Raw genomic sequence first — 21,696 nt, forward strand, 5'->3', positions numbered from 1 at the left:
ATAGCTTTACAGACACAATTTTTTATTGCAGCAGCATCTACAACAAGATGAGTTGGGCACAGAAGAATAGACTGCTGTAATGTGTTTGGGTCTTTCTGATAGTAGATTAAGCAAACCAGGATGTGAAGGGTACACAACGAACAGCTTATTTTTCACTCATTTACATTTTAACAATTTGTGTGACAAGATGAAAAAGAGCAGTTTGTAAAGAACCAAAATATTTTTTATGTACCAAAGACGAGATCTGAATCTAGCTTACTAGGTTCCAACGTTTATACAAGAAACAACTCCTATGACCGACCGCCTGGCAAGTTTGGTTAAATAATGGATATTGCATTAAGTGTAAAAAATTACTCAAGACATTTAGATTTATACTTCATCTCCTCTAAGCATTACTACAATATTGTCCCTCAAGAAACCCATTCAGAACGTGTATTTTCATTTATTTTGGTTTCGCTGCATGAGAAAAACGCTTAATTATGCGGTTCAGTTTTGCTTGGCAAGGCAGGCGTAAGTGTTAATTTTAATAGCAGTCCAGGCATTAGTAACAAATACGCATACTATGTCATTGCCTTTTTTTCTCAATAAAGCCAGAATTCATAAACAAACACTTAACGTTTCTATCAGGTGAAACTTATTAGACGCTCTTGGCTTTGTAAGGTGCATGAGAAGTTCTAATAAGCGCATAATCATGCTTTTCATTACATTTGGAAAATGAGCTGGACAGTCTTTTGGCATTTACAGGAGGTCGAATAAGACTTCTTTTTTACGGATTTCAAAAGGAAAAAAAAACACTTGACTTGTGAAAGGCATCAGCAAGCCATGCCTCACTGCCAGAGCCGAGAAGAACCCCGGCCAATAGAACGCGCCGAACCATCAAGGCGCCGAGTGCCAGCTAATGCAACAGCATGTCTGAGTCTTTAGCGCCCAATGGCCTATGTGACATGCCATGGCTTTCTCAATCCACTTCCCACTGGAAAGGTGCCCACAGCTGTAAACCCAAGCGGACATTGGCACCCTGGTTGGAATTTTCGCTAACTAGGAACTCAGCAGCATGGGCACGGAAGCTGCATCCCCCTTGTAGGCGGACCCTTCAGAGCAGGGTGGAGGTCGATGTGTCCATTTAATGCGCAGGTGCTTTAAAGATGGGAAAACTGGCCAGGGTGGAGGTCAATTTACAGTATTTTTAACCAGAAACATTCAAAAGCATCACAAGTGTATACATGTCCCATATGCAAATCAATAACAGTGAGAGATACATTTGAGCAGTCGTGGCTGCAATACTCGTGGGGTGGGGGTTAAAATTAAAAGAAAACGTACCTGACTGGGTCCACGCCGCCTCGCCTCTGCTCCTGGGCCGGGGTCCCACGTTCTTAACAGGAACAGACATGCTGCAGCTCCCTCCCCTCCTGTAACCCAATAACAACGCTGCAATGGCACCGTTGTGATTGGTGCGGAGACCTGGACAGCGCCCAGCCGAGCACCAGTAGGGAAGAATTGTAGAGTGCGCATGACTGCTTTGGTCGGCCCCAGGGCCGACCAAGCAGTCAGGGCACTCAGAATGGTGCAAGCCACTCCTCCCCGACCCGCCCACCCACCCCAACCAGGCACACCCTCCCGCCCCCAACCAGGCATACCCCTGCCCGCTGCTTTCTCGCAGCACGAGAAGCAAAAATAAAATGGTATTTAGAATACCATTTTATTTTCTACTTCTCGCACTGCAAGAAAGCAGTGGGGTGGTGCTCCAACCCCCTTATGGAGCGGCCGCCACTGTATACATACATATATATGCAATGGCACCGTTGTGATTGGTGCGGAGACCTGGACAGCACCCAGCCGGGCACCAGTAGGGAAGAAATGTAGAGTGCGCATGACCTCTTTGGTCGGCCCCAGGGCCGACCAAGCAGTCGGGGCACTCAGAATGGTGCAAATTACTCCTCCCCGAGCCGCCCACCCACCCCAACCAGGTACACCCTCCCGCCCCCAACCAGGCCTACCCCTGCCCGCTGCTTTCTCGCAGCACGAGAAGCAGAAAATAAAATGATATTAAGAATACCATTTTATTTTCTACTTCTCGCACTGCGAGAAAGCAGTGGGGTGGTGCTCCAACCCCCTAATGGAGCGTCCGCCACTGTATACATACATACATACATATATCACAAAATCCACAAACTAGAAGCGCTTCACATTTTGGATGCACATAGTGCATAATATAGATGGCTGCAATGTTTCTATTCAGTGAGTGGAGTGCAGCCTCGCGTCGAAGCACTCACCTGTGATTCTGAATATAGCCAGACCCCCCAGGATATTGCGGCATGGATTAGCAAATTTAGCGGCACAAATATGGAAATTTAGCGGCATTTTGCGGCACTTTATTTTACTCTTTATCATTCATTTTCAGTCTTAAATCAATACAAAATGTTTTAGCAGAGTATTAACTTTAAAATAGGCGTGTTTAAAGTTCTGCCTGGCTTGACAGCTTACTGTTTGAAGGTTTTTCTTATAAGATGTGACTGACCACAATGCCATTGGGGTACATCAACTAGTCTATCGTCTATATTTTACTGACAACAATCTCACGAAACCCCATTTTACTGCTGAAAACAAGCACATTGGTTATTTGGAAGAATTTTTTCTACATAAATCTGAGAGTAGTGAGGATAACGTATACATACTGTTGTTAAACTTCCCTCAGGAAGCATCTAGTAGCGAGTCAATTTTTAGTGACGTACATTTCTGGAAGTAAACACACTGGTGAATACTCGCTTTCTTATCTATCTTTATTATTTTTTTGCTCTAAAGGCCTTGTGCAGGCATGTGCCGAGTGGAAGGGCATTTCCCAGCTCTTCCATTTTTTATGAAACTCTGCTGCAGAAATCTTTTTTTAATCACAGGCACACATCCTTGTGAAATAAGAGCCTAATCAGGAGGTTGGAAATGCACTCCTTGCAAGGGTTCGAGCCCACTGCATGAGGCGCTGTCTACATAAGTGATGTGTACATACCAAGAATGTTTTATCCAGTTCTATTTAGGGCGAATTTTGACGGAAGGGATTAGAGTGCTTTAAATGAGCATTTAGTTATATTACACTAGATCAGATTTGTATTTTAAAATGTGTATAGGCACGGGGAGATGAACTGAATTGCCTAGAATCACGGGCTGTTGAGCAGACACCGAGACGTCTAAATCCAGCATTTCTGACCATTAGGCCACATCCTCTCTCCCTCTCTCTTTATACGGGGTGAACCGACTTTCTTCTCTGTGACTGGCTTGTCCTTGCATTGCTGCAATATCCAATCCTATTAGCTGTTTGTCCTGGTGCGCTGCTGGGGGTGGAGGAAAGGCGTGACCCTGTTCAGCTCTGTCCATCCTTGACTTGTTACAGCTCCTCCAAGCCAGGATAGAAGTCCTTTCACCCCCACTGCCATTTACAGCCCGCTCCTCCCAAAAGGTCAAATTAAGCTATTTTGTGTACTTCCATGCCCAGCAGCACCCGAGTACTTCACTGGTCTTTTGAAGACCAATTGCATGTTAATAAGGCTTTGTTGTTGTTTCACCCCTTGTAAGAGCCCCTGCAGCTCCACTCTGCCGATTGCTTAGAAATGCTCTAGTTGCGCCTCTGACCCCATGTGCCTTTTCGCCTGCTTCTCTCCTCTACCTTATCTCTAATGCTGTATGGAAACACGTAGTGACGTGTGTGTTTGCGTACATCCATTAAGAAGACACTATTTTTTTAAAATAGCAGCAGGGACACTCTTTTCGCGGCCGAAATGGTAAATATCGCGGCCATCGCGCTTTTCGGCTGATTTCGCAATTTTTTTCGTGAATCGCGAAATCGCGATAAGCTGGAGGGTCTGTATAGCTTCTCTCCTGTGGCATTCTGCAATCATATGCTAAAATGTTCAAGACTAAAACAGGAGCAGGTTATGGCTTGAGATTTATAAGAAAACCAGGGGCAAACAAACAGATTCTTTCCAGTGCATCCTGCCTGCTAGCGAATGTATATTCTGCTAGCGAGAGCACCCTGAGCATGCACATAGGTCACAGTTTAAGATGCCAGAGGGGCGACGTAGCATTCTACACAACTCAAAATAGATAATTAGGTCACCTGAGATGGGAAAGCTATCGCTTTGCACCGTGTATGCTTCACAATGCAGTTCCTTGCCAAGATGGGGTGCCAGGTGTGTTTGATATCTATTTGGCTTTGCTTTTCTATGGGGCTGTTGTATTTATAGCGCTGGATGGATGCCGATCATTGTGCCCTTCTCTGCAATGAGTGTTCGATGCAACAGCAATACAGCAATCTCTAAAATTCGATTTTTACTGATCTGTACAGGAAAAGCAGTCAGGACCAAGCAACAGCACGGTCACCTACAAAGTAGCCCTTAAATGGATGAAAATGGCCTCAGTGTATGCTCAAAAAGTAATTGGGCAATGTGCTCGGGAAGGCCTGCTCATCGGAAGAGGCATATCGCATGCATGCCCTTGGAGATACCTAAAAATGGAACAACAATGGGCCAGCAAATGGGAAGCAATGGGAAGCAATTAGCCTTAAGTCCAGAAGTAGATACAGCATGTCTAGATTCGAGACAGCGCATGCGCATCATCTAGAGCAGAGACATAAAAAAGACCCAATCTTAATGAAGTTCCAGAACATAGTCCATTTCAGGAACATCTTTGGTCTCTACAAACCACAACATAATCCTTTTGCCCACACAAACGGACAGGACCCACCAAATGCCATCCAGAGCCTCCTCCACACAAGCAAAATTGAAATAACCTTCATATGTCAAACAACAAATTACATTCCACATTTAAAAAAATTTTTTTACAGAGTTTTATATAGCGCAAACTTGATCCAAATCGGGTATCAGAGCGCATTACATAGAACCAGTTGCGTTACATGAGGAACCAGTTGCGTTACATGAGGACACATTCATTTTTTTGTTAGACAAGGGGAGATTAAGTGATTTGCCCAGAATCACCGGTTGTTTAGCGTCGTAGTCGAGGCTCGAACCCAGTTCCCCAGATTCGAGGACGACCGCCCTACTCCTGCTTCAACACTGTGCAGGGCCCTTTGAGCATGAGATTCAACCCTTGCTGCCTTTATCCCAACCAACTAGCTCAGCAGACCTCACTAGTCTTTTTTCCAGGAGGGGTAATGTGTCTTGAAGCACAAGGTGACCTATTCGTGCTAGATTAAACAAATAATTATACTGGATAACTCACCACCACAGACTTCGGCATCACAGGCTTAAATGCAGAGCAGAACTCTAGGAGCCTTTTCTCATAGTATTTGCAAATGGTCAACTCTTCATGTGGCTCAAGAAGAACCATATCTGCAGCTGGAAACTTTGTATATAAAATGAGATAAAAAGATCAATGTTACCATTATGTTTTGGTCACTGTGTCAAGAAGTACATTTCAGCAAGACTGGGGAATACTTAACTTTTGATACACACATTTTAAAGAATTTAGACAGCACATGAAATCATCAACTAGTACATTTGTATTAGCTGATCACCAAATGCATTACATTTGGCACGATTGCTGCTTATGAAGTATGCTAAAAACATCAAAACACAAAGCAATATTTTATTTACTCAATATTTGCTGAACAGATGTCCAATTTCTAAAACTTAGTAACTCTAAAAGAAAGAAAACGTGAAAAGGTGCCATTGTTTCACGAATATTTTAATCACTGTTGTTCAACCATACATGATGAAAAGAGGGAAAGATTGACACATTTCAAATATTTTTTATGATCTGTAAGTTTATGAACAGATAAAAGTTTAATTACATTGAAAAACCCTACATATAGCACTATAGTGTCTCGTGCATTTGAGGTCCTACTCCAGTTGAAAACGTCCATCATTCTGTAGTGTAGTTCCTATATTCCCAATAGGCTCTGCGCATTGGAATAATTTATCCTATAGATGCGACATAGGACTTAGGTCGACTAGGTCTCTCTTGAATATATTAGACTTATTTGTGAGTGCCAGCTAGCTCAGAGGTCACTAGAAACTTTCTCGAATAAACAAGGGATTAGTTTCTGACAACCGCATAAACATGACAACTTTGTTTCCCCAAGATAAAACGTATCTTCAGAGTCATGGAAACAATAGATCGATATTTTACTCCATCAATCGTGCAGGCTTTGTTTCGTTAGAGGTGCAGGGAAATAGAGAGACGGGCGTTTCAATAAAACTATTTAATGAAAAGCCTTCTTTCTCATGCAGAAGAAATGAACTGCTACAATCGTAATACGGGCTGCAAAGTATAATACGTACAGAAAGAAGAGTATTATGAAATAAAACTGTAAAAGCATGGTATGGTTTCTAAGCCATAAAATACATACATAAATAAATACTAAAAGTACTCAACTGGTGCTTCTAAAATACGCCTACCCCGATGTACCTAACCTAAGTCTAGTACGAGGGAAGAAGTAAGTGAGGTGTAGCATAAGTTTAGTATTCTTTGCCAAGAATCTATCCAATATTTCTCTTAGGGTCTAATCGGCTCCGTACCTTGGTTTAGAATGAAGGAGGTCTGGTATCTCTCTGTCTCAGGACTTGATTTCCCATCACCCCGCAAGGGGAGCTTGGAAACACTAGAGCTGGATTTCTCGGCAAGAGAAAAGATAGCGTCTTTCTCAGTGCGTCAGCTGGAGGGTCGCTTCCTTCGGCACTTGCTGTAGTGAGCTGTGTCGAGCAAGAAGATAGTCGAACTGCTCCAAACCATTGTGTGTTTGCTAGGGCAAGTGTGGGCATATTTATATATTTAAGGTGCAGAGTTTGACGTAAAGTTGGACATAATGTCATCAAAGAATCGCAGTTCTTTGAAAACTCCATGAGTTCTTGGACAAATCAATATTCAAGCAAGGGGAAGTCCTGGACTGCTGAAGCCGAGTTTTCCAAGAAATCGTGGCTTTTTGGAACTAGTGGAAGTATCCATGCCTGTATTTGGAGTGCACGGGCTATGTCTAAATATGGTTATGATTTCTATGCCTATATAAGGACAAGGTGATATATACCCATATAAGGGCATGAATCTGGAAAATTACACTAGGGTCCTAAAATGCTATACAACACCCACTCCACTTTATTATGTTCGACATTACTAAATTCTAAGCATTTAAAACATATCTAAAGCGTGTGTTTACAATCCCTCCCAAAAATACATAAAATACATTTGAAATGGTTGCACACGAAAATGAGCATTTGTACTGTAAGTATTTGAAAGCAATGATTTCATTTTAAGCATATAATATGATATTGGCAATGCTAACAGACTGATTCATGAAAATTACATTTATGAAATGGCTCTTAAATACAGAAGAAAAAGGTCGAGACCATCCCATAGCAGAATATATCAACTGGTTTGGTTTGTGGATAAGGTTAATGTTGTTTCTAGGAAGCATTCAAAGAATTCTTGTTCTCTAAGAATACTTCTACTTTAAGCAGATTACTTTGTGCCAAAGTTCTATTTTGGAAAAAGTCAAATCAAATCGTAGAAAAATAGAGTTCCAAAGTTAGAAGTTTTTTTTTTGTTTTGAAAAACGAAGGTCGAATTCAAAGTTGATAGAACGCTGTGTGCTCATTTCGAAAGTTATTCTCGGTGTCAGAAGAAAACATTAAATCTTCTAAGCTGGCAAAGAAATCGATTACCACAGTAGGTGAAAGTTGAACTACTTCATAAAGTAGATCAATCGTACACAGATGAGAAGCATCGCCGTCAGCGTCAGTCGCATTTAGCAATGTTCGCACTTGATAGTACCTGTGTGCCTGTTGGTCCACGTATCTCACCGTCAGCTGGATTTGCTGGTGAGACCTCAATGAATGCCGTCATCAGGATTGGTAGCCGCTGGAGACAACACAATGCATGAGCCGTTACCGAACCAAGCAAAACGTCAACATCCGTTGGCAGTGCTGATGGAAGTGTCAGACAAATATCCAACACGCATTCCTCTCCACAAAGCTGGCATCGTAGAACAGATAAGATGCAATCTTGCCAGATTGGTCTGAATAACAGGAACCACGTGGTATTCAGATCTCTCAAACGAGCCAAGCCAAGAATCTGTATCATGCACTCACAACACTGCATTGCTAGAAGAGTATTATCCATGGTAATCTGGCTATCGCTTATGACTGGACTTGCCATAGCGGAGCAGAAAGAACAAGAATAGTACTCCCACTATGAGTCCCAAAATGAGACGCAGGCCGCCAAACACAGAGTGCACGAAGTTTGGAAAAATGCCTATGACTGCTTCAAAGGTTGCTAACGGTCCCGAAAAAATCGTCTTAAATACATGTACAATACCACTGGTATCAGACATGTTTAAGATACGACCTAACATTTCTGCGAAATGTATGGGGCAGGTCGTTGATAATAGGGCATGTATCTCTGCAGAGGGCCTTGCGACTTGCAGATCATACGTCTCTTTGGACGAGGTCAGTGGCAAAGTTTTTTGTAAAAGAACGGCTTTCATTCTGCTTAAAGTATCAATTTGTATAGAAGAGATGTTCAGTGAAGGCCATAGCGGTGACTCCCTGTCTGTCTTAGTTTTAGGAAACAATACTTGCATACAACAAGTGACCCTGGCTGACACACTAACAAGATAGGCTATTCCTGGCCTCATTCCACAACAGCTGTGATCATCAAACATTATGTAGCTCCCATTGGAAAGCTGCCTAAAAATTGGATCTATCACTGCTGCCGGAGAACCTTGCAGGTGGCAGGATAAGTTGGGCGAAGAACGATCGCAGACTCCATGCAAATTAATACCCTGACATAAAAGTGTACCGCTCAGTGTGCTTTTGCAATTTTTACCACTAAGAAATACCTCCTTTTCCCTACTCCAACATTTGTGTGTGTATGGGAAATGCCAGGTCGACTTTATGTATTCTTTACCCAACCTTTAATACAGGTCTGCTGGTATGTGTTTCAAGCAATACTGAAACTGGAAAATCGTCACTGGCAACATGATGGGGCCATGTATTATCCATTCTACGTCTGGTTTCTCAAACGGTTAATGGTAATCTTTCCAGTTTTTCTATGCTCAGCACCGTATAGTCTGCTCCCCTATGTGCCATAGAGATTTGTTTATCTGTAAGGTTAAATCCAGTAAACAATGACGTGGTATTGATTAGACGCCAAGGCACATAGCCTGAACGAAGATTTTGTAACGTCCAGTCTAGCAGCATTATAGAACGCAATTGAGACTGGCCATGTTCTAACATCAGCAAGTCATGTTCCATTATGCCTATGGCAGAGGATACAATGCTGTCCAAACATTAAATTCTGGATGACAGAGTCGTTAACCCATTGTCAACTACAGAGAGCGCTTTAAATTAATACAATCAATTTCACATATTCGTTCTGCAGTTTCCATTTGTGTGATATTCCATGCTTCATTATAAGCAGCATATATACCGGCGTATATGAAACTAATAGGACGTGGTTTACGAGGTCCTTGTAAGAAGTCTCTCAAATCAATGCCATCTTTAAGTAAAGTTAAGTGTTGTTTTATATCTGGGAGTGCAGATTTTAGTAGCCACTCAAGGCCCAGTTTTCCTACACTGTTTGTTGTTATTATCCCTGGATGTGCCTCTGGACATATCTTTGATCTGGCCTAGTTACTATAAACCCTTGTATCTTGTTCAGGAATCTATCTTGACAGTTATTCGTGTCTGTGGGCCAGATTAACCATTTTTCCCAATCAGGATTAGTTCTGTTTTGTTGTAAAATATATTTCACGTCTACCTCCTCATCTGTAGTTCCATTACTATCATGTGAGGGTTTAGGTATGGACGGTTTGTTTAAGTCTTTTATCTTAGCCAGGCCAAGACAAGATGTCTGTTGAACAGTGTCATTCAAAAACATTATTTGTTCTGGGATGAGGCAGGCTCTGAATAAGGCTTCTAACCCTTGCACCTGCCAGTCTTTTGCGCCCCAGACAGTTTTTGTACCAATGTTGTGTTTCCAAAAGGCAAAACCTACTGTGGACAATTGAGCATAAAAGGCCGCAGAATAAATGTGCTTAGTATTAGTCAACATACTTTTCATTCCTGTCTTATTAAAATTTTTAAAGTAAAATGTTTCAAGATTTGTGACATTAAAACCTGAGAAGTATGGACATTTTTCATAAAATGTTTTTGAGCTACCCTTTGGTGGCGTTGGACAATGTTCCCATTGATTAGAAGTAAAACATTTCTAGGGTTTGCAGATTTGTGCAAATGATGACCATAATGATTAAAACAATAAATGGGTTCATAATCTGATGAACCTTTTTAAGTATTCATGTTTTGTAAATTTTGCTGACATTTCTAAGTCTGCCATCATGTTATTAACAGTCTCAAAGTCCCAATCATCAGAAAATGTGCTGGATGAAACAAAGTCACTCAAGGAAACTTTAAATTGATGTGGAATCTTCAACAGCTCTACAAGACCATAAATGTCATAATCATTTCTGTCCCATGTCATACCACCAGGTAGAGGAAAGGCTGTGATATTTACTGATGACACGTCTCTTTGTTTACGATGGGATGATTTGTGTGGCTTCAGCTGCAAGTTGATGTTCTTACTTGCTGTGTCCATTTTACTATATTTCCCATTTATCAGCATTCCCAAACTTAATACAAGAATGAGCCAAAGTAGGAGAAAAAGCAAGCCTAACACAATCCAAAGTTCAACCCATGGAGATACCAGATATGTATTTGCTTGTCGGTGAAAGAGTTCTGTTACTTGTTGCTTGAACTTTTTATTTGCTGGCGTTGTTTCAGGTTCACTGGGTTCCTCAGAAAATAGCCAGAGGCAGTTCTGTCAATTGTTGGTATTGCATCAGGATGACTTGAAATCACTGGAGCTACTTGATCCCTTGTCATATTAGTATAGTCAGATGCTATATCATTGTAGACAGGAGTGTCTTGACGAACTGTTATTTGGGTCCCAAGACCTGGCACCATTGGCGTGGGTCTCCCTTCAATTTTTTGCTGTTGCCTTGTGTGTTTTTTCTGGTGTTAGATGCTTTGGGCACTGTGCCACTGCTGTCCAGTGCCACAGTGCGAGTGCTCCCTACTGTAAATTGATGTATTGATTAGTCGTTCCATGATTGGATGTTGGGTTTACGTGTCAGACCCTAGTACAGTGCACTGAGTGTGCCCAGGGCGTGTAAATCCAAATGCTGCTAGTGGGCTTGCAGCACTGGTTGTGCCACCCACAGAAGCAGCCTTGTAAAATGTGTCTAAGGTCTGCCATTGCAGAGCCTGCGTGCAGTCTGGTGCAGTCTGGTACTGTCAAGCCCCCACTTGCCAGTCCCTAAACCTTCCCTTTTCTTCATATTAGTCACCCCTATGGTAGGCCCAAGGGCAGGGTGCATTGCAAGTATAAGGTAGGACAAGCCCTGATGTGTGTGGCATGTCCTAATAGTGAATTACAGCCATTTTCGCTTTTCACTATTGCAAGGCTACCTGTTCTCCATAGGCCAGAATGGGCTGCTGGATTATTACATGTTTATAATCCTAGCGGACTCCGAGAATATGGTAGTAATTCGAGTTTAGTAGCCTGGACTCAGAATAATAAAAATACATCTTTTAGTGAAGTTTATTTTAATATTCTGTGTTTGCAAATACCACTTTTAGAAAGTAGGTATTTGCTTGCCTAACCATTTGAGCCTGCCTTTGTGAGGTTGTGTATTCCTTGTCTGGGTTTGTGTGTGACAGGGCAAAGGCTGGGGCAGCCCGGTGGTGAAAAGGGAGATCTACATCTAGATGGGAGGGAGGAGTTGCACCTGGGACCTGAATAGGGCTGGGCCTTCCCTCTACAATGCTGGCTCCACCCCCTGTGGTGCGTCTGATGTCTCTGCCCTGCACACTGAAAGAAGAGAAGGAAGACTGTCAAAAAAGTGCTCCAGGACTGTACTTGCCTTCCACAATGATGGCTCCACTTCCTGCGGGGCCTCTGATGTGCCTGCCCAGTGCTGTGAAAGGGAAGGAGAACTCTGGTAAACAAAGTGGTTCAGAACTGGCTTGAACTGGGCACAGGCCCCTCTCCCCTCAGAGAACAAAGGATTTTGGGGTATAAGTATTGGGACCCTGATCCCATGAAATTAAATCACTTCTGGACTTACAAGACGAAACCTCTGCTGAGAAGAAGGAAACTGAAGAAACTGAGGAGAGACTATTCCCAAGCTGAAGTGCTGCTTGGGGGATTGGCCTGCAGTGGTTGCCTGATTGCCAAAGAGAGGAGAAAGAACTTTGGACTTTTCTTTCAACTTGTGCAAAGATCTCCAAGGGCTTGGAAGAGAGCTTGCCCCTGACCGAAGTCCCAGGACCAGTGGACTTCACCAGCCTTTGTGAATTGCTGCTGGAAACAAGTGGCTACAGAGGCCGAGCAACGTCCGCCTCAAACAACGGAAGCTCTGCGCTCACCGACTCCGTCCTGATGCCATCAACGAGCCGTAGCCTGCACCGCGACTGGAAGGACACCGCAACTTGCAACTCTGTGCTACACCGAATCGAACTGGTCTGACTGACGCGGTCACTAATGCGGACTTCGAGTCTGTGACCGCACCGGAGTTGGGCACCACCTCGCATGCCTTGCGACGCACCGCCCGACTCGCACCGCTGTCCGGACTGACCAACGCCAGCTCCCGAACTCCGGCTCTGTCGCCACACCGTAAAGCTGGGAGCACCGTAACGAGCAACGTTCGCCTCGAACAGCGCAAGCTCTGAGCTCACCGACTCAGTCAACAAGCTGACCTGCAAAACTTTCTTTTTCTACACCCCGACGAACCCCGGAACCATCTCGCACATCCGTGCCGGCTGCCTCAAGGAAAAGGTACTGTGACTGAGTCTGTCGACATTTGAGTGGGCCCAGACCGCCGCGGTCCGCTGGATTTGTTAGACTCTGTGTTCTTTTCAACAACGCTGTAGCCGGACAAGGCTACCGACTCGCACAGAACCATGAATTAAGCCTTTTTAACCTGAACTCTTGATACCTAATAGTACTGTGGATTCTATTTGTCGTTTATTGGTCTTGTGATAACTCTATATAAAGTATACTTATTTTTTATATAAAACCTGTGTGGTGTCCATTTGTAGTGTTGTCACTGGGTTACTGTATATGGTCACAACTGCTTAACTTACATCGCTTCAGAAATAAGCCATGACTGCTCGCGCCACGCCGCCTAGAGTGAGCAGGGGTTATTTTGAGAGAGTAATTCCCTTGCCCTGACTAGAGGTGAGGGTTCCTGCTTGTCACAAGTACCTACCTGTGCCAACCAGAGACCCCCAATTCTAACAAAGAGGCACAAGTTCCATGGCTTTGTTGCATAGTCCTTCTTTTCTTACTGTAGATTCTTCAAAGGTAATGAGTCTCTCAGTTTGAACCTCTTGGATAGTAGCTAGATTTGGTCGTCTGCTACATCTTTGGAGCCCACCGGGCCTACTACTTATTATCGGTCACATGATGTGGTTTCTCCAGGTCGATCAATACAAACCGGTTCTCCTTTCTTCCAGCAAGGGTCGGCAGTAACACTGTTCTTGATCCGTGGATTGCTGGCACAGGTACTGGTTTTCTGTAAGAAGGCCCAAATTCCTTCTTATCCGCTATTTTTTCTCTGACCAGATCCCCAACCTTTAGAATCCAGACAGGCCTTGCTGGGACAGGTGGTTTTTCTTCAGGGGTCGTTGGCTTCTGTAATGTGTTGCTTAGACTTCTTCTAGTTTCATTTAACTCCTGCAAAACAGCCAAACGGTCTTTGATATCAAAGGGTTTTTGTTCTACCACTGAAGTATGACGATCGAGGTCTTCGACAATCATTCTAGTACCAAAAATGATTTCATATGGAGTGATTCCACCCAGAGAGCTTCTTGGCAGATTATTTAAACTACATTGGACACTTAATAAGCTGGCAGGTGCTGGTACTGAACCCAGTCCGCCTGTTCTTGATGAACTTCAATGTGATTCCCTAGCCAAGTTCTTCATAAACAAAGTTGAGCAAATATATCAGAAACTAGGGGGAATTAATGTGTCAACCCCACCCCTCCAGAATACTGCCCGGATGTATTCCGGTTCAGAAGTCCCGCGTTTAAAACTGGAGCAGTGGGATCCTTTGGATATGGGTTCCATATTAAAATTTTTAACTAGTATTAAATCGGGTTCTCCTTGTGATCTGCTTCCAGCCACAGTGCTTCTTCAGATGGAACAACCTGCTCTTGAAGTAGTGATGGGGCTACTAAATGCCTCTCTTGGAGAAGCACAGATGCCCACAGTCTGGAAACATGCAATGGTCTTACCTCTGTTGAAAAAGTCTAATGCAGATCCGACCATGCCTTCCAATTTTAGACCCATTTCCCTGCTCCCGACTTTCTCGAAGGTCTTGGAGAAGCACGTTAATTGACAGTTATCCTTGTTCGTGGAAGCGTCTCAATTTCTGCACAACTCGCAATCAGGATTTAGAGCAGGGTTCTCCACGGAGACCACTTTGCTGGGCGTTACTGAGATGTTACGCCAGTGCTTGGACGCTGGCAACACAGTTGCCCTTAATTTATTAGATTTAAGTGCTGCTTTTGATACGGTTTCTCATACCGTATTACTTGAATCTTTACAGGGACTGGGTATTGCTGGGACGGCGCTTGGTTGGGTGTCTTCCTTTCTAGCGGAACGAACATTCCAGGTGTACTCCACCAGGGCCTCGTCCAAGTCTAATTCCTCCCCGTATGGTGTGCCACAGGGCTCTATTTTGAGCCCGTTGTTTTTCAATATTTATGTGCAACCATTAGCAATTATTGCGAAAGCGGCAGGGATTGCATTGTTTTCCTTTGCTGATGATACACAAATCATCTTTTCATTATCAGCAGGGGGGAAACAGGACCCTTCCAATTTGCAACTAGGCTTGCGCAGGATTGCAGCTTGGATGCAATTAAATTTGCTCAAGCTTAACAGGGAAAAGACGGAAGTACTAATTTTTGGGAAAGAGTATGAACACTGAGGCCCCCAACATTGGCCAGCTGAAATGGGACCTTTACCCACACCTTCCTCTCAGGCACGCAATCTGGGATTTATCATTGACAATAAATTGTCAATGAAACAACAGGCAGTTCAGACAGCAGCCACCTGTTTTACCATCTTAAAATGGCTACAAAAAATTATCTGGATGCTCCCTGTAAATACCCAAAGAACAGTCGTCCAGGCTTTAATAACATCTCGCTTGGACTACGGTAACATTCTCTTTCTGGGGTCTAACAGAAAGGTACTACGTAAGCTTCAGGTGGTGCAAAATTGTGCTGCTAGATTGCTCTGCGGCCTTCCCAGAATGTCCAACATGGGAAATGCCCTGAGAGAACTGCATTAGCTCAAGGTAGAACATCGCATAAAATTTAAAGCCTTATGCTATACGTTCAGAATAAAGATCGGCTCTGCCCCCAAATATTTACAAGATCTGGTTCATGAGTACCACCCCCGACGCCTGCTTCGTTCGTCATCAGAACTGTCTGAAATCCCGAGGTTTAAACTGTCGAGAATGGGAGGCCGCTCCTTTGCTCTTCTTGGGCCAACCTTATGGAATTCCTTACCTGATGCGATGAGGAGGGAGAAGCTGTTTCCCGTCTTTCGGAAACAATTAAAAACCCGTTTTTTTTACCTACATCGCTAATTCCGATGGTCTCCTAGCTTGTGCTATGGCTTGCGCTGGGAAACCCTTGTTGGGTAGCTGTGCGCATTACAAAATAAAATAACAAATGTTTGACCCACCAGTCACCCGAGCCTAATACCCTAGATGTTATAATTTGCTTTATGTCCCGTTTTTTTTCTTTCCACTACCGAATTTCCCTCAGGATGGAATGGACTTGAGTACCGCAATGCAACGCCTAGATTGGCCATGGCCTCCTTGTAAGCTCGAGAGCTAAACGCAGGACCCTGTTCAGATGTAGCGTGCCGATTGCGTATGTGCCGATAAAGACTCGCAAATCTTTTATAACAGTTCGGGCGTCAGCCGAGCGCTGAGGCCACATCCAAATGAATCTTGTCCTAATAGTTGTTGGGACCGCATTCGTCCATAGTAACGTCTGCGTGTAGAAAGTCTAGTGCTGTCTAACAATGATGTCTGTACTGGGCTGGCTATACTGTAGTCAGGTATCTGGCGTCATTATATGCTGTGATCTCTGTTGCAGACATCGCAATTAATTGCAAATTCGTAAATGTGGGCATTCATCCCTGGCCACCAGAACGTCTCTTAATTCTAGTAGAGATTTTGAGATATCTTGATGTATCAGACCTTCTCCCATATGTGCTTCTTGTATCAAAGCACCTCTACGTTTCCTGTTTGGAATCACCCTATCCCCCACTCCAGGAATTCGAGCAAAAGGAACGGAGTTTGCATCCATTATGTATGAATATTCAAGTGGATAGTTTAGAGGTAATACTGCACCGCTGCCTTTGCTTGTGGCATTGACAGCTAGCATTGTTTCGCCATCTATATTTGTTTTTGAACGAGTGATTGCAGCTACGGAAGCAGTTTGTACAGCTGCCTTCGCACCTTCATCAGCCAATGAATTCCCTGCAACTTGAATGCCATCACGCTGATGACTCAGTGTATGGATCACATGAGTTTTTGTAGTTCTTTCTGTAATAGAACTACTTGTTCCCAAAGCAATTTATGCTTGATTGTGCCTCCCTTTGAGTCTTTGAAACCGTTTTGAACCCAGTTCTGCAAGTATTCATTGTAAGATTGGACGCAGTAATACGAATCGCACACTAGGAGTGTGAGGAATTCGCGATCGGTAATTTCAATCGCCATCTTAATAAAAAGCCTGTAGTTCAGCTCTCTGAGCTGTACAATCTCCTAGAGATTGAGTTTTTGTGACCATAGGTTGGAATTTACCATCGCGCCAGCGACCTTTAACCATCTCACATGCGGCACTATAAGCTTGCGGGCTGTGCTGATCCCTCTGTATAAATTATACATCTGTAATGTTATAGAAGCAGAGTCTCAGTGGGCAGAGGACTTTCTTGTTTGTATTGTAGAAACTCTTGAGTTTTCAAGTAAGAGTCAAAAACGTATTCAACGTCTGTTGCAGCAAGATAATTAACCCATTGTATCCACCTTGGATGTAAAGCTTTTGCATTCGGAATGCTCTCTTTTGTGACTGCCCCTAAGGCAGGTACAGGCGTAACGTCCATTATGTGTTTTCCCTGTGCAAGAGCTCTCTCTTTTGCTACTGCAGTTTGAACCGCTGTCAGAATTTTTTCTGTTGAAGTGAATTTCATTTCAGCTTGTGTGTACAAGTGTGATTTATAAGCTATTGGTACCTTTTCACCTTCATTAAAGGTTAAGTACGTGAATCCGCATCTCCCTGGCATGATTCGGATTACAAGGTTGCATATGTGTACGCGTGTCTGTAAATGGGTTTTGTACAGCTTTGGCTGCCATAAGTGTGGCAGGGTATGCTCAGACGTGAGTCCCTTGCTCACTTTGCCACTGGATTCAATCAAGCAAGCCGGGCTGAAGACGGCTGTAATGCCAGAAACCGGTCCTCGGAAGCTTGTTTCCGGTCCAGGGAAGGCATGGCTTGGCAGTTCGGGCTGGAATGTTCCCATGAGGCACAGGGTCAGACTGCTTTGCATATAAACATGTCTGAACTGGGGTGGCAGAGTGGGCTAAAGAACGGTGATGGATCAAACCCAGATCTTTTGATTGGGTGTGAGTGTTTGATTGGTTCAGATGCTCTGTCCATCACCACCCCCTTTTGTACCGCTTTGCGCCAGCATCCAGGACACCGACTAATCATCTCCCCCAAAGCAAGGAACCAACGCTGCAATGCGCCAACGACCCCCCACCTCCCCGACGTCCAAGGTACTATTCTCTATGGGTCTGTTTTGACTCCGGACCCAATGCTGCACACCTCGCGGTCAGCGCCGTACTTTGGGATTTCTTTGATCTTGACGTCATGATAACTCCCGTTGGGGTTATCTGTTGCTAAAGACTACTTTTAAGTGAACTATTCCTACCATCTTGGAGAATTATTATGGATTACTGTATTGTGGAATTTAGTCGTTTACGGTCTTGTGACAAGTCTATACAAAGAATACTTATTTTTATAGAACCTGTGTGGTGTCCATCTGTAGTGTTTTAACTTTATTACTGTATGTGTTCACAAATGCTTAACACACTACCTCTGAGATAAGCCTGCCTGCTCGTGCCAAGCTACCAAGGGGGTGAGCAGGGGTTATCCAGGAGTGTAATCCCCTTTCCCTGACTTAGAAGCAAGGTCCCTATTTGGTCAAAGGTGTATACCATTGCGAACTAGAGACAGTTCTAACATTTAGTATATTGAAGTCATATATTTAATTATATGCACACATTTTCTTATTCATATAAGGCTATCAAAAAAAGACATGAGAGTGATGAAGTGACATACAGTGAAAAAATAAGTTTGACATAAGATCAGTCTTTGTCTACATTGTCTAAACATGATATACATAGAATCATAATTACGAAAAATGTCTGTTCTCGCTCATATCTATAGTTCAACAAACATCCTATATCATTAACGGTACTTCTAGAAGATGGTTGCCAGACAACATGAAACAATAGGATTGCTGTTTAAGTTTGGATCCAAAGTATGTGTGTTAGTAGTTAGACATCATAGTGGGTCTTCCTCAGGATGAGAGGGATGCAGACAGACTAAATGCTGTGGGATTCAATGGAAAAGACCTCCTCAAAGCCAGGATGGAGTCCACACACAGATCCGCAAGTATCCGTAAACACATGTCCAAATTTCAACAAGGGGACAGCCCACCGAGGTTAACTTTCCAAAATCTTAACACGAAAGCTATATTAAATACAACATTTATACTTTCTACCTGGTCCCCAAGTGATTCAAGGTTTCATACAAAAGCAAAGTCTTCCTGCAGCCGCAGGAAGACTTCTATTATTTCATGTTCTCAGTGTCAGCCATCTTGTGTGGGGCCTCCTGTATAAAGGGAGCCTGCCCTAGACCACAAGATCGCTATTCTGGAGGAACCATCAAGGAGAGAAAATATTCCTGCTCGTCCGCTGATCTTTACTGCCACTGCTAATCTTAGTCTGCAATAGCGGGAGTGGCCTTTAGAGTCTCAGAGATCGGAACGATCTGCCGCGGTAAGAGTGCGGTTGCGCTTAATTACGGACTCCAAGTTCATCAATATTGATACGCAAGGAAATATTGCACTTGGCAATATGTTTCTTTCCCAAGCGTATGGACGCTGTTAGAGCTGCAATTTGAACAAACCAGTAATGCTACCTCTGTCATATGTAATTTCAACTATTTCACAATAAGTGTACAGAAAGCTTTGGCATATCTCGAGCACAAGTCCAGAAGGAATTATTGTACTATATAATGAAAGCTATTTGCAGGATTTAGGCGTTCTACGTGGTGTAAGGAAACTCCATGCGATTCAGCACTCAAAGAAAGGAACAAAATACTTACAGGGACTATGATTGTAATTTGTCTCAGGTTTAAGAACTGCATCAGGCCTGATCACGTCCATATGTTTTATTGAGAGTGTTATAGGGATCAAAGTCTAACAGATTTCCTTTCTTGTTGCTTGTTGTTAGACTTGGCCCTTTTTCCAGGTTCACCCCTAAACTTTTTGCATTTCTCCCAGCCTTTTTCTCTATCTAGTGTTAGTGGTTTTAGGCCGCTGAGTACTTTAGCCCTGTGGTCCAGTGTAAAGTGCGTGCGCCCTCTGTTATATTTAGTGGGAGTGAGAGTGGCCTGTCCTCCCATAGGAATGCATGGGGGATTCCCTGCTCTGTTGTTCAGTGGTAATTCCTGTTATGAGAGTAGAAGTATGGTCAAGTCTGGTATGTATGAAAATGTGAGAATAAATGCTGCGCAATGGTGTGCGCAGATTTATTATGACTATGTGAGAAATGCCACTTTTAGAAGTTGGCATTTCTGTGTGCTATGTGTCCGCCTGCCTGATGTGAATTGCATGTCTAGTTTTGGAGGGACAGGGCAGGCTGAGCCAGACGTGGGTTGAATAGAAAGATCTGCAGTTGGAGTATGGGGAGGGGTGACCCTTTGATCTGAGCAGGGCTGTGCCTGGCAAGGTGAATTATAGCTCCACCTCCCACTGTGCGGCTGATGGCAGACCCCCTCTTCCTCAAAGGCAGGATGCAGCCTTGTAAACAAAGTGCTCCAGGACCACACCTAACTGGTTCTGGCGGGGTTCAATGACTTGTGACTTTTGAGAACCAAGTCTTTTGGTGGTATAAGTAAAGGGGCGGTGACCCCATGAAATTGTTCAGTTCCATGGTGCTCTTCTAGGATGATGTGCTGTTCCCGATCCTGCTGGGGCATGCTGCTGCTGGGGCCCAGGAGTAACTGTCATGAGGGCTTGCCTCCCTGGGCCCTGCACTGCCCCCTTGATTGCTGAGGACTTTTGCATTTGGAGCTATGGCTTCCTGTGAGCGCTATATTTTAATTCTTTCCTGGAGGAAAGAACGTGTTACTTCTGGATGTCAAGACAAACCTCTGTCCGTGTAACGAGAGAGAAAGGACTTTGAAATGTTCATCATTCTTGCTGAAGCAACTACCCAAGGGCCTAATTTGAGCTTGCCTCCTGCCGAAGTCTCAGTGACATTAGACTTCACCCATCAGCCATCCGGATTCCTATTTGAGGGGAATTCTACTTTCAGGTGAGGCCTCTGTTGAGAAGTCCAGAGCCTCTAGTTCTACTGCAGGGAACGCGGACTGAAAGTCATCGCTATCACTATTGTTGGCCGCCGCAGCTGAGGAGCTGTTGCACCTGAAAGGCTGCATTTGCCTGTGTTGCCAAAGTCATTGTTATCGCTATTTTGGGCCGCCGCAGCTGAGGAGCTGTTGCAGCGGAGAGCCCAAATTTGCCAGTGTTACCAAAGTCATCGTTATCGCTATTGTGGGCCGCTACAGCTGAGGAGCTGTTGCTGCCGAGAGCCCGTATTTGCCTGTGTTGTCAAAGTCATCGTTATCGCTATTGTGGGCCGCTGCAGCTGAGGAGCTGTTGCTGCTGAGAGCCCGCATTTGCCTGTATTACCAAAATCATCACGATCGCTATTTTGTGGGCCGCTGCAGCTGAGAAGCTGTGGCTGCTGAGTGCCCGCATTTGCCACCTACGAGAATCATCGCTACCGCTATTGTGGGCCGCAGCAGGTGAAGAGCTGTGCAGCTGAGTGCCCGCATTTGCTGTACTACAAAAATCATCGCTAACGCTGTTGTGGGCCGCTGCAGCTGAGGAGCTGTGCTGCTGAGTGCCCGCCTTTAAGCCCTTTACTTTCACAGCTGTGCAGCACTTAGTGCCAGCTGCAACGTTTAGGTCTGCGCAATTGTTCACATGGATTCTGCTGCATTGGCAGCCGCCCTGACACTTTGGACATAGGGCATTTTGAGCCCCTTTGAGAAGGTCAGTTGACTGTTAGGTTTGTAGGGCGCCAGACCCTAATGTGATGGATGTGGTGCTAGGAAATGTGATTTATGTAGTATGATTTACGCACCCTGTTTTATGCCTCTAAATGTGGTTTATGATTATGAGGTTTTGCATACTGTATTTATGTTTGAGTTATCCTCTACTGTGGTTTAGGCTAGTGAGATTATTTCCTAACGTGAGTTATGCTCTGGAGGTTATGGTCTAATATGTTTAGGCTTATGAGGTTGGCGCAGGATATATTTCACG

At 44.0% G+C, this 21,696-nt stretch overlaps 1 protein-coding gene across 3 annotated transcripts in view; it reads right to left on the bottom strand.

The window, feature by feature from the left end:
• CCNH (cyclin H) overlaps positions 1 to 21,696 on the bottom strand; it is a 199,223-nt gene that overhangs the window by 162,713 nt on the left and 14,814 nt on the right. For all 3 annotated transcript variants that reach the window (XM_078675336.1, XM_078675337.1, XM_078675338.1), the window contains exon 3: positions 5,230 to 5,352. In XM_078675336.1, the coding sequence (XP_078531462.1) occupies positions 5,230 to 5,352 (123 nt within the window). The remainder of the gene's footprint in view (positions 1 to 5,229; positions 5,353 to 21,696) is intronic.

Source organism: Lissotriton helveticus, chromosome 2_1 (genome assembly GCF_964261635.1).
Source record: "Lissotriton helveticus chromosome 2_1, aLisHel1.1, whole genome shotgun sequence".
In the NCBI taxonomy this organism is placed as follows: Eukaryota; Metazoa; Chordata; class Amphibia; order Caudata; family Salamandridae; genus Lissotriton; species Lissotriton helveticus.